Genomic DNA, 13,739 nt, shown 5'->3' on the forward strand with positions numbered 1-13,739 from the left:
CCCAGCCTATATTTGTGCTTGGGGTTGCCAAACACAAATAAATGCTCTCACCATCTGTCATAACTCTCCCATCAATTTCAAGGATGCATTTAAAGCTTGGTTTGTTTTTTGGGTTTGGTTGTTGGGTGTTTTTTTTATATTACAGACAAAGTACATTGGTAGTTAGCAGAGGTAAAATGTAGTGCTGCCAATAGCAGTTTCACATTCTATGACATGCTGTACTTATTCTGCTTTGCAGTTACTATCATCCCTTATTTTATTTGATAGTTCAGCAACAAGAAATAAAGCTAATCCAAATTAAGTTGTTATAAACTTAAACTACATGCATTCAGATTCTTATACACTATAGCTTCCGACCTAGAAAGTTCTTCATCATGTCAATTTAACCTTTAATAGAAACTATTAAACATTTCTAAAAACATGTAGTTAGTTACTTTGTATCTAAGAACAAAAGAACCAATCCAATAGTTCTCTGAACTAAGTTAACTTTTAAGTAGACCTTGAACACTTAAAGTTACAAACAATTAGAGAAATGCAAATATTAAATAAAATGATTTAGCAATTTTTCCACTTGCAGTCTCCTCCCCTGTAATGAATTGCCATTCTTCCTAAACCAAAACTATATACACACACATATACCTCTATATTCCCCAACTTGCCCCAGAGTCCTTCCCCTCAATTGTTTCCTCAGAATAGATTCTATATAAACTCCTCTTTCAGTCTTCCAGTTCAAGAGCTACCAGTCTAGCCCTAGACAAGAAGAATGCAAAGGCTTAGGAAATACAAATAAGTATGGAATTAAAACACTGATAATTTTATTCATGCAATAAACATGATTCTCCGGTAGATATATTGGATTGATCTTTAATTATACCATGTTTGGTTAATACAGTTAGTACTAAAACTTCTATGGCATTTTACTAACGTTCCTTCTTCCAAACGCTATGTGGAAGATAGTGGAGCTACTATCCCTGAAATTAAGTATGCTAAAAGTACTAATCAGATTACAAATGATAACAGTTAGAGATGAGAAATAGGAAGTGATGTTTCTAGAATATCCTGAGGCAAATTATCCTGGTCCATTTGTTTTAAACATCCACAGATTGTGTGTAAAGTTGTTATTAGTAGTTTTCAGACAGTAAAGAGATATGTGAATAAATATTAATAGAACCAAATACACAGCTTATTGCTTAGCTGAAAGCTCTTTTTTATCAAACTGCTTTTTAAATAGCTCAATGATAAGGCTTACCTACAAATACACACAGTAAAATTACATCATCAGAAATATAACACATAGGACAAAATCAGAGGGAGAGCGGGAAAAAAACACCAGCTGACTACAAGTGTTCTGCAAGATGTTTGTGACAAATGAATTCCTTGAAAGGACAAGTAGGACAATATCAGCTGAAGAAGTAAATTGATATTATACCTTCATAGAGCAAGTTCTGTGTCCACTTCCATCGTCTGTATTTCAAATTGTTTACAACTGCTAGGAGTTTAAAAAAAAAAACAACAAAAAAACAAACCACCCCACAAGCAGACAGGGAGAAAAACAACAAACCAACCACAAAAATAATCTGAGGTGTGAGAGGCAGCTTGAGTCCTTTTCCTGAAAAGGATCAGCATATTTAGTTCAAGAGCAAAATCAGTGAATTCTCTTAATTAAATCTACATATGGAGAAAGGATGATTTCTAGCAGTAGGTAATCCTTTACTTCAATTCAAGCATAAGTATGAAGATGATCCAGTATCTGGGAGCTGAGGTAAAGACAGACTAAGAATAAAGGCAAGTTCACAAGGGTAATGCTACAGCCTATTTAGGTATGTGAATATAAACTACATCACCTGAAGTTTTCAAGTGAAGACAAAAACTGTAAAAAACAGTACAATAGAACATGTACACAGCATCAGCTTGATTAGAAATTACAAGTCTATTGATTTACATTACAGAGGCTAAGAGAACAACAAAATAATTATTCTGATATAAAATTCAGACAACTAATATATTGCTTTTGAGGTATTATAATCTATATAGGTAGAAGTATTTTTTACATATGTACCTAGTGCCCCACTTTAAGATATTTTTAAAGTTTTTACTGTAATTTAAAGTGAACAATAAATAAATCCCATTAAAAAGATTTTTTTAAAAAATATTTTCTTTAATTTGTCATTAAGACAATAACCACATTTTTAAACATCTATGAGGTGCTGTAAGCTAGATATTGAAGACTACATTTAAGATACTTTATTAAAAAATTAAGGTGTTATTGCCTAGCTACTACACAACAGGTAAAACAAGACAAAATATTTTAAAATGTTCATTTTTTTCCAAAAACAAAAATATACTAATTTAAGATATATACATGAGAAGTTATCTTGATAAGTCAGCAAAAACACATTGAATTAGACTTTCAAAATGCATATATTTAGGAAGAATATGAACAAGATTAGAAATTTAGGAGAAGAGGAAAAGGAATTAACTTTAAGGAGTTACATGCCTTACAAATTTAAAGTCTTTTTAAATTTCTTTTGCTTTGAGCACTTCCTGGAGGAGCATCTTTTTTGCTCTTCCGTTTTGCAGATAAACTATTACATTCTTTTGACCCATGGAAAGCATGCAGACATAAAATACAGAACTCAAATGCACATGCCTCTCTGCTGCATAGTCCCCGTTTCTTTACCAGTTGATATTTAGCAGGATATTGACATCTTGGACAGGGTTTTAGAGCTTCATCAGTGAACAGAGTTTTAGCAACCTGTAGCATGAGGAGGGAGAGAAGAGCTACTTAGTTCTTGTAAATTAAATTTTTCTAAAAATTGAAAGTGAAGAGTTTCTTAGCTACCTACTTTCATGTATTCTTCCTGTCTACTCGTTGAATGGGGAACAGAACTGCATCTCCTGGGTGTAAGTTCAATGTATGAAGGTGGTGTTTGCACTACAGGAGTTCTGGCTTGAGCTTGAACAGGCCTTAGAGCAGATCTATTGAGAACATTAAGTCTTGTGGCAGCATCTTCAGCTTTCAAGAAATGTTCCTGTTAACGTTTATAATTATACAGAAAAAAAACCAAACCAAAACAAAACACAAAAGGAAGAAAATCAAGGTTGTATTTAATTTGGGATTTGCAGCTGTTTTGGGGGTTGGGGTTTTTTTTGTTTTCCATCTGCAACAACACATTAGAAAAGGAAATTATGTATAGTTTGTGTATTTCCCATTAAATGTTTATATTTAGTAAAGGAACAAGAGACAGGAACTGTTAAAAACAAAGCCCCATTAACATGGTAAAAAGACAACTGTCTTTTAGCACTCTACTGGTCCTCATGCTTCTGAATTAGGACACATCTCAATAGCAAGCATGGAAACATAAGTTTTGTCACAATTAAAACAAGGTTACACTGAAATGTGTCTGTATACACACATGGAGGATATAAAAAAAAAATACTGGTTTTAATATGCTTATTTTTATAGATACCCCTTAAAAAACTTCTATATGTCCTTCTGATGTTCACAAGTACACCACCAAGAAGCTTAGCGACAAGCAGTCCTGAAAGTAACCAGGATGTAGTCCAGAGTGGATCCTACTGCACTGCAGACCAGACTGAGATGGAAAATGAGGAAGAGCATGGAACAAAGGTATGAACAAGGTTTAAGATCCAAATTCAGAATCAGTTGAAGAATAGATACTACAGGATTTTCTAGAAGGAGGTTGGGGGGAAGAATATCAGAGTATCAAGTGGTTGAAAGTACTCAAACTGTGGACAGCTGAAAAACAATAAAAGCTGTTATAGTCTCTTGTCACAATCCTTCACATACTCATGTTGGAACTGTGCTTATCAGCTGCCTTTCTGTAGCTTTGCAAGATGTTTCCTCTTTCCTATGACCTGTCTGCTTTCACACTTGAAAAAATATTACCTTTGAGACAAACCTTACCTCAGCTTCTTCTTTCAGTTGTTTTATGTATAACTTTCTCCTCTTATCTGCACTTTTGTCTTGTACAATGATTTCACGCCAGCTTTTGCTTACTTTCCAAATGCTGGAATAAATTAATGAAAAAAAATCTACTTTCACATTTTTGCCAAAGTAGTACAGAAACCATGACAGTAAGACTATCTTTTAAAGATTTTTGCATGATTTCATATACTATTAGTCATTTTACAGACTACTGCTATATACTACAAGAGGTCATTGTATTGTTATGAAACATAGTTCTCACATGCTCATGCACCACTGTATACAATCACAGAAGAGCCTAGAGAACAACTGCAATATAAAAAACACAGCATATCTTTGACTTACAAAATTAAATAAGTTTCTTCCTTCCACATAAGCCACTTACCAAGTTTGTTTCTCAAGTCACATTTTTGTGTGTTAAGTGTTCTGAAAACACCCATGCTCTTATACTTCCAGCTATTCTCCCATTCCCTTTGTAACTAACGCACACGGCACTCGATTTCTTTGAAATAAGTGACATTTGCTATTGATTAAAAATTCAACTAGAACATTACTCATGGAGCAAAATTCTTTGAGCATCTTTGTGCTTAGAAACAGCTGAGGAAATTAAATACACAAGAAAAAAATCTAAAAAATGTGTTTTTGAGTACTATGCATTACTGGAGAACTTATAATGAGAAGAAATTACTTTCTATGCTTAAATATTTTTAATGGATTTTAAAATTTTAAAGTACTGTGATTTAGTTTAAGTTTACCAATTCCCATGTTTGGTTTTTTGGTTTTGTTTTTTAATTCTCCCATACAATGTATTTTAGAACTACACAGAGCTACTTGGTTAATGGTGACAAAACTTTTTAATTTCCCCAGAAACAATCAAATTATATTGACAACATCCACTATTCCAGAACTTACTCTAATTTATTTGCAGAAACAGATATTTTTACCTTTTATGGTGGAAAAAAAAAAGCAGCAGTACTTACCTGCATAGACTTTCCACTGTTAAAGCATCTAAAACTATAGCAAGAACATGTTTTAAATTTCTGTATTTTAATTCTGTTAAAATATCTAACTTTTCAAGGCCCATTTTCTTGCCAATAAGTCCAGCAAGAACATGTTCTAATGCAAATATTTCTGTTCCATGAATATTCTCTGATATTTGATTTTGGTCTGATCTTCGTCTTTGCAAGCAAATTTCATGAACTATTTTCAGAGCTGGAGTTCTTGAGAGATCTCCGTGACTTACAACTAGGTCCCCACTAGTCTGTTCTTCTAAAACTAATGCATGGTCTTTGCTGACAAGGTTTCTTTCTTCTGTTAACACAGATGCTGAAGTAGAAGGACTACCATGATGATCTTCTGTCTCTGACTGTGAGCCCTGTTCCCGAAGAGTGGATAATCTTCTAACTCGTTCAAGTTTTCTCATCTTTCTTTTACTATCCAGAATTTTGGAACCTTCTTTACATTTTTGGAAGAACTCTTGGAAAGATCCCTCATGATCAGAAAATGAGTCTCCCGATTTGTCCAAATGAAGTGAATTATATCCACTATCCTCAGGTGTTGAAAGATCTGGGTAACTCGGCAGCTTAACAGGGGGAGAGTTTATACCACATAGTTCAAAGTTAAAGTTCTCTACAAGACTGTTGTTAGAAGTCAGGAACTTACCCTCATTGGCCTCCAGTAACACACTGTAAGTAGGAGTCTTAAGCAACCCATCACTAACACTCATAAGGACACTTTCATTGAATTCATTAGCATTACTAGCACCAACATCCTTACACTGAATTGGAGATAAACATTCTGGTTCTAGCAATAAGGGGTCCTTACATTTGGACTCATCTAGTGTAGAAGTCCTTTGTTGTGAAAAGGAAAGTCTCCGTTTTGGGAAATCAGGATGAGTCTCCTCAGTTCTTGAAGTGCTAGCTGTTGATGGTTTGTAACTTTTATCTCTTGGAGAATCTGAAGCAGTTTTTGAAAGTTTTTCTTCAGAGCTCAAAACACAAGAGAATACTTTTTTCCTGCTGCTTCCTGAAGAACTAGCTTGTGTTTCACAGCATCCTACAGCTGGGCCAGCTGGAACAGTCTTAGGTAAAAGCAGCCTCCTGCGTAGTGAGGAGCCTTTTCTACTCACTTTAGGAGTTTCAAAAAAATCTGCATTTCTATTTGCTTCTCTTCTTTCTGATAAGGAGATAGAATTCATTTCATTTTCAATAGATGATGGCACGGAAAAGAGGGCATTTGTATGAATGTGCTCAGAATGCTCTTGTAGCAACGATAAATTCGTTACACTCAGTGATTCTTTATGTTCTACATTAGGATCTTTTGCTGACTCACTGCATCTGCTGTCCAGAAATACTGAAGTGCAACATGTGTCTTTAAAATTGGAGTATTTAAAATTGCTGCTGGGAGATGTTAATTTATTTCTTTTAAGAATATTGAACATGACTGAATGACTGTCTGACATCTTCTGCTTGGCACTTTGACCTTGTAAATGAAGATACCAGTGTTATCTCTGAAACAAATGATAAAAGTAGTCACCAGAACACCTGCAGATTAGTGAGAAAGCCTTGTGCATGTCTATCAAGCTAGTAGCCATAACAAAAGTATTTTCATTAGTCTTAGTAGAAACAATGCTTATACATTAACAGAAAGACAAATTATAATCAAGTAGATGGTTAGAATGAGTGCTTAAAATGCATAGCATACCGTGAGGCAAATTAAAACATACATCCAATTAGCTGACTGATCTGCCAATCCTCATCCAAGGAAAAACACTTTAAATAAGTGACAGCAACTAAAGTCTCATTTGTGCTGAAGTCTGACAAACCCTCTCATTTCAATAGGATGAAGATTTTTATTAGCACTGTGTTGTTGGTTTATCCAACCACTAACAGTTCGGTCCCCAAGAATTGCAGAAGCTCTGGTAATAGATGAGTTCAGACAAAAAGCATTTTCTCCTTCAGAAAAACGAGAGGGTTAATCATGAAGTCACAAGTCTACAGGTCTCCCTATTATTTTGATCCCTACAGGAACTGTAGGGAATAAAATTTGACCTTTAGTTACAAAGTGAAGAGTGCATTCTTATCTGCCTTAACATTTAAATGTTATTTTGTAAAGAGGCTCTATGCTCTTGCTCAGCTCTGTGGGTTAAGCTGAGCATTCTGAAACTTTGTACTTTAAAGAAAGTGATGGACTAACTATGCATCCTCTCACCATGTACATAGAAAGATTCTTCAAAACTTAGTAAGTATAAAAGCTTTTAAGAGCTGCTATATATTTGCCTAGAAAAGTTACATGTGACTGATACAACTATTTAAATAAAAGACATAAGAATACAGACTTATTTTTTGCCATTCGTACCTGACACCGTTTCTCCACCCTAACCTGAGTGGCAACAAATTACTGCTTTCTATGCACAAGACACAGTAAATGTATGAAAGATCTTATGAATAATGCCAGTATGAGGGCTGTTCTCACAGAAACCATAGTAGTTCACATCAGTGCTGCAAGACATTCAGAGTTTGAATAGGCACCTTTTTCTGGGGTATATTACTGGCTCTCTAGAACTGATATTTTGGAACATAAGCCTGGAAATAGCAATTGAATTTTCAAAACAGACAAAATTAGGAATCTTTAAAGGTGGCTTAAACACTAAATATTAAGATATTGCTAGCATCCCAACAGTCCTGACTTAACCAAGCCCTAAGCCAACAAATACAAGGAGTGGGAATGCAAATTGCTGGGGTTAGGGAGGATGAACTATTCTTTTATGATCTTGAGTAATTTAATTTACATTTTTTGACCCATGCTACCCACACTTAAGGCATTTTATGTTATAATTGCAATATAGGAAGTGCTTTGTTTTGTTTTCTACTGTGAGGAGACAGTAACATATAGAAGTTCAAAAGCAGCAGGATATTAAAGAGCAGACCATGAGAATTTGGCATAAAGGTCTATAAAATCATGCTAATATCAGCATGAAATCAAACAGATTTTAAAACAAACAAACAAAAAAATCCATCCACATAGTTGAGAAAAATCCTTCCAGGAAAGACAGGTATGTGAAAATAAATCCAAGAAGGCAACAAACTCTGAGTCTGGCCTGCTTCCTTTCCATTTACCATTTACCTCTTCAGGTACCCTACTTTCACATTTGTTTTCCCTCACTGCTTTTCCTCATTCTCTGTTTTTACCTGGTGATATGAATGACAGCACAAATAGGAAATATGAGGGCATAGTTTCAAGCTAATTATTATATGAGTTAGGGATAACTTCTTTGACAGTGCAGGATCAGCTCCAAGCAGCGTCTAGTGTTGCATCTGCATCACTTTCCAACATCTTAGACAATAGGCTGAAAATGTTGTGTCATGAACTAGAATATAACTTTAAAAGGATAGGGAAAAGGTGTGAAGAGTCTCTGTGTAGTACACTGCTGCTCTTCAGTTGATTATTCATGCTGTGAGCAGAGGATCACATCAGCATAGCTCTTCTTTTTGGAAATGAGGAAGCCCTATAAGACACTTGTAGTAACAGTGGGTGTTATCTTTGTGTAACCTACAAAAAGAACAGAGGTTTCATTTTCTTTGCTGAATTTTGGTGAATGGTAGTTAGTTGGAAAACATTGCGAGGAGATACTCCTACTGAAAATGCTGATGTACAGAGATTTAAATTCTTAATGCTATTTAGAGACAACTATTCAAAACCTCAATCCCACAAAAAAAAAAAAATCACATGTCCTCACTTACCTTTAAAAGTATTAATATTTTTCTTAAACACAGTCAAACTAACCACACATTTAACAAAAGTGCACAGGCTGTCAGGTTTAGAAACTTAATCTTCAGGCAGCATGCTGAAGAAACAACAAAAGGAAGACTCACATTTGCAGTTTCATTCTCAAACATTCCATCGGAGAAATTATGTAATCTTATGAACAACTGAGAGTAGAGGAAATTTAAAATATTACAGTATAAAATAATTTAAGCAAATTTCTGTTTCAAGTAACAAGATCACAGAAAAACAATTTTTTGCAGCTGTAGGGGAGATCAGAATAGCAGAGTTAGAAGAACTGGCAACCCAAGTAGCAGCCTTGATTTGCTGTAAATCCGCCAGCGTCCAGCGGGAGGAGCCTGAGATCTTACTACATTGATTCTGCGAGAACATTGAAAAACCTGTAGGGAAGCTACTTAGAGTACAGACACTGCGTGAACAATGTCCATTACACTTCATTACAGCAAATCCCAGTATACACCTCAGTTTTGTATACACATTAATTTTTCTCAAAACGTGTTACTTGTACAAGTTAAGATTTGATTTAACACATGGTATCATTTTACAAATATGGTACAGAAGGGAAAGCCTTTCAGAGGTGCTGAACATCTCTCATAATCGAAAAAGGTGCTACTTATATTCATTAGAGATGCCTAATAAAACCTCCTAGTGTTTTATAAGCACTTCCTTTTTTATCAGGAGAAAAGTTCCATCTACTAGATTTGATGCACAGCACTTTTCATTTGGGGAACTTGAAGTAATTTCTGAAAGCATTGTTAACCTTGTTTTAGACATCATAAAACATGTGCAGGGAAGAAAAGACTGGTCACACAGCAAGTCAGTTACAGAGGAATGAATAAAATCCATATCCACTAAGTGTAGATTCTTGTACTGTATATATTTCTTGTATCTATTATTAATTTTGTAGTTCACAAATTAATCTACAAATCAGCTGCGAACTTTCTGTCAGTTTACAGAACAAAATATTTCATATTCAGAGACCCAAACAAAAGTAATAACAGGATTTAGACATTTAGACAAGGACTAATTTCTGACAAGTGTATTCTTACAAAGTGTCCTAAAGAGGTAAAAATATTGGTTACTAGAAAGCAAGGTAAATTGTGCCTGTAACTGAGACATGAGTTCTGGGGTAGAGTTGTGCCTGTTCTTGATACTAATTTACATTCCCCATTAACACACACTGAACACATGCCTCAAACAAGATGCTTTCTGTCCTTGTCTGTCGCTGTTCACCATTGTTAACAAAAGAGATAAAGGCAAAGTTTTAGTGATACAAGAATATTTTCTCTGTTATTTAAACAGATATCATACCCACAGTAAAACTGACTTTATTGGAAGCACTCAGAAGTACCTTCAAAGGTATTAATGTTGAAGATGGCATAGCTAAATCCTACCTGTAAGGTGTGGGTCACTTACCCTAATTTGTGAAGCAATTTGAGTTCTTCCAAAGCAAAGGTGCTGTATTCAAAGTATTGTTTACCCCTACTGATATCCTAAAGGGATAAAGGATGCAGAGAGGAAAGAGAAAGATGCAAGAGAAAAGTTACCCAGCTGAGACACAGCTTTCAGTTAGTCTATATACACATTTCCTGCGATGTCTAATTACCCAGCGACGAAGATAATTGACAGCTACCCAGGGACCAGCACCCGGAGGGTCCCTCGGTCACCTGAGATGCCGGATACGAGCAAAGCAACAGCTTCACCTCCTTATCAGGCAAACCTCTGGGCGCAGGAAGCAGAGCCTAGAGGTCCCCCACCACTGAGGGGGCCGGCGGGGCTCCCTGAGAAGGGGTGAAGGCCAGGAGCCCCCTCCCCGCCTGGCTGGAGAATCCTGCCGCCTCAGCAGCTCGCCGCCTGCCTCCGGGGCCCGTTGCCCTTAGTGAGCAGCCCTTCCCCCGCCCCCCCCGGTCCCCCCGGGGGCGCCTGCCGCTGCTTTCCCTCGCTTGGATTTGAACTACCCGCCCTTACCAACCGCTGCCGCACGGCCTCCCCCACCCCCTCCGCGCTGCGGCCCTCGGGAGAGCGGCGCCGCCCTCCAGTGAGGGCAGGGCGTCAGCGGGCTGCGAGCCTGAGGGGAACGGCCCTGCGGAACAGGAGAGCTGGCTCCTCCGGAACACAGGGAAATACCGGCCAGTCTCGCCTTTCTCCTCGCAATTTATACACCAGCCCTGCGGCCCCCGACGAACCCAGCCCACCATAAAAGCGCCCCCGCGTCGTTCCACCCCGCGCCCTGCCGCGTCGCAGGTGCCTGGCGAGGGTGAGGTTTTCCCGCCTCTCCCAGAGCCCTCACAGCCCCAGCCGGCGGCGCCAGGACTGAGGGGCGGCTTCAGAGGCGCTGGTCGATCACCGACAATCCAAGGCTCTCACAGATTATGAACCTTATCTGCACCACAACATTTAAACCTGAGTTATGAGAGTGCTAATTAATTCGAGTTAATTAGTATATTAGTACCGGACGGCTTAGGGACAAAACAATCACAGAGCATTTGTCAAGTCTCCTTTAAATCAGCTGTGAGACGCCCTGTGATGTCGCCTAGGTTTTGCCATGTTTTAGTTAATTTGAGTATTTTTAAAGAAAGCCGAACACTCGGGTGTCTGTCCCTCCCGAGCTCGGTACAGCTAACGTGGGGCTACCCAGGCTCACCCACCCCTGGCTCCAAGCAGCGGGGAGCGCAGGCGCTTGCCACACAGGGACAGAGAAAAGGGAAAAAAAATTAAAAAATAGTTTTTTCCGTTTTTTCCTTCCGCTGGGTATTCCTCTCCTTCACCTCACTTATAGGGTTACCTCTGATTTTTCTGTTTCTTTCCTGTTTACACTTCCAGTCTTCTCCCTTCATCAGAATAACATAATATCTCAAGGAGAGGTGTAAAATCGTCATGTGTGACTATCAAAGCAACATCTACATCCAAAGAAGCAAAGTAGAAGCTTTCCAAAGAAACGTTGAAATTAAGTAGTGTAATTCCCGTACGTGAGGTTTGGCAAGTTTGCATCCTTCTCCTTGGGCAGCCTCCACTCCTCCAGCCTGGCAAAGCTGACCCGGCTTTGAGAGGCGCCTGAGGAAACTCGGCTTTAAAAGTTACCTCCCCAGAGCCGGGGGAAACAGTGACATTTTTAGATAAAGAATATTGTTTTATGTGACTTACAAGGTAACTTACAGATAAAAAGAGAAAAGCTCTTGGGGTATCTCTCCCTTCTTCTTTTTGGCAGGAGAAATCATTAGAAACTTTCAGAAATGTAGTACGAGTTTTCCAAAAGTGCTTTGTGTAATAACATTTATTTCACATGAATCGGAATAAATTATTTTTCAAATAGTTGTGTTTATTTAGATAACAAATTACATTTTCTGTGAAATCGGCAGCTTGTTAGCTCCTTAAAACGGGACACAGCAGCTGCAAGCTCTGTCTCTGCCACTCAAACGCGGGCGGACTTACGTGACTTGGACCAAAAATATCCAAGAAATGTACCAAGTTGTAGTTGTGGCATTTAATACAATACAGACAAGCATCACACCAAAACGCGCGATTTAACAAAAAGGGTCACAAAAAAACACGAAACAAAACAAAAAACCTCCACCCAAACAAACAAACAAAACCAAAACCCCGACCAAAACCTGAGAACACTGCTTCTAAACAAACAAAATGGGGTGAGGCAGTCTGCAACACGCTCACGCTGCGCTCGGCTACGGCCGCATTTCCTTCCCCCGGTAAAAAGTACCCCCGGCAGCCCCGCAAGCCCTGCCTCACGTTTTCCTAACAATTCTCCAAGAGCTGTTTCACTTTACGGTTCAGTGGAGGTGCCCCACGCAGCTCCAAGCCTTTCTGCTGTTCTAAATGCAATGAGCATCTTTCGAGCTACTGTTTGCCAGCCCCTCAGAACGGGGTTTCACTGTTAAAGTGCTCCTCTTGACGGAGGAGAGCTTTATCGGAAACGGCTAAAGTAACAGAAGCTTTAAGATCCGGTAAAACATTCTATTTTTCCAAGGGAACAGTTAAAGGATGCCAATAATCAAGCAATTACCTGATTTATTTCTTAATAGCGGAGACCTTATTTTCACAGAATTAACTTTAAATTACGTTTTCATGGCGGTGTTAGTAACTCCTTTTAAAATTATCGGTTTGGTAAATGCATTTTAAAATACGAAACGAGCCTGGAGAAATAATACCAGTTGTTTTTTATTTGTTTATTTACGAGACGGTAATTACTTAGTGTGCATTTACCAAGGCTCAGGCTTTTCCCCCCGCTCTCAATCTCTTGGCACACCTCCCACCACGAAGACAGTGGCGGAGGAGAGGACGCAGGTAGCAATGGCAGCGGGAAATCAGAGCCGAGATGAATAGCTCTGCCTTTCACACACCGTTTTTCTTGCATGTGCCTTATTCTGGCATTCAAAAAGTTTTATTTAGCTTTATTCATAGACAGCAGTCTGGAGAAGCAGGTTAGCCACCTAAAATCATTACTGGGTATTCATTATGTTTAACTTGAACACAAAGTTATTACGAAAACCGCAACTATTTATTATTCCTCAAATTTATTTTAGATAAGCTATAGGTTATGTGTGTGTGAAGGTGATTTGCTACCATGAGAATAACATCAACTGATAAAACGTATCGATGCATTTGGGTGCTTAGCAAACAATTTTGACTCGGTATTCGGAAACAGAGCAAGAAAGACCTTTCCTTAAACTAGGGAAGTCATTTAAATCGGCACATTCACAAACCACGCGGGAATCGCCGACATTCTTTATGAGCAGGACCTTACACACAGAGTACGGAGTACCGCAGTTTGGCCGTTCGGTGTAACACGGGCACGCAGACACCGCCCACCAGGCTGAAATATCAAGGTGTGGTTTGTATCCGCATCTTCAGTAAAATGCTTCTGAAAACAGAAAGGACCTCGATGCAGAACCCCTCGGCGGCTTTAAACACCGCAGCGGGATGACCAGGCTTCCCCGAGTACGCACAGCAGGACGGGTCCGGCCAAGTGAAAACACCGAGTACGTCGGTT

At 38.4% G+C, this 13,739-nt stretch overlaps 1 protein-coding gene across 1 annotated transcript; it reads right to left on the reverse strand.

Annotated features, from left to right (window-relative positions):
- Window positions 1-2,506: 2,506 nt before the first annotated feature.
- FBXO43 (F-box protein 43) lies at window positions 2,507-6,410 on the reverse strand. Its single transcript, XM_010170502.1, has 4 exons — window positions 4,930-6,410; window positions 3,929-4,031; window positions 2,847-3,032; window positions 2,507-2,755 (listed from the first exon to the last, which is right to left on the reverse strand). Exons 1-4 carry the CDS (start codon window positions 6,408-6,410, stop codon window positions 2,507-2,509), a joined length of 2,019 nt encoding a protein of 672 aa, XP_010168804.1.
- Window positions 6,411-13,739: the final 7,329 nt, after the last annotated feature.

Source organism: Antrostomus carolinensis, unplaced genomic scaffold (assembly GCF_000700745.2).
Source record: "Antrostomus carolinensis isolate BGI_N321 unplaced genomic scaffold, ASM70074v2 scaffold35496, whole genome shotgun sequence".
In the NCBI taxonomy this organism is placed as follows: Eukaryota; Metazoa; Chordata; class Aves; order Caprimulgiformes; family Caprimulgidae; genus Antrostomus; species Antrostomus carolinensis.

Bases quoted from the DNA above. Each gene is read 5' to 3' on its own strand.
- FBXO43 (XM_010170502.1), bottom strand. From the start codon at position 6,410: ATGTCAGACAGTCATTCAGTCATGTTCAATATTCTTAAAAGAAATAAA. The intron at 4,032-4,929 runs GTAAGTACTGCT...AATTTATTCCAG, and splicing joins ACAGTGGAAAGTCTATGCAG to CATTTGGAAAGTAAGCAAAA. The intron at 2,756-2,846 runs GTAGGTAGCTAA...CTCATGCTACAG, and splicing joins GACAGGAAGAATACATGAAA to GTTGCTAAAACTCTGTTCAC.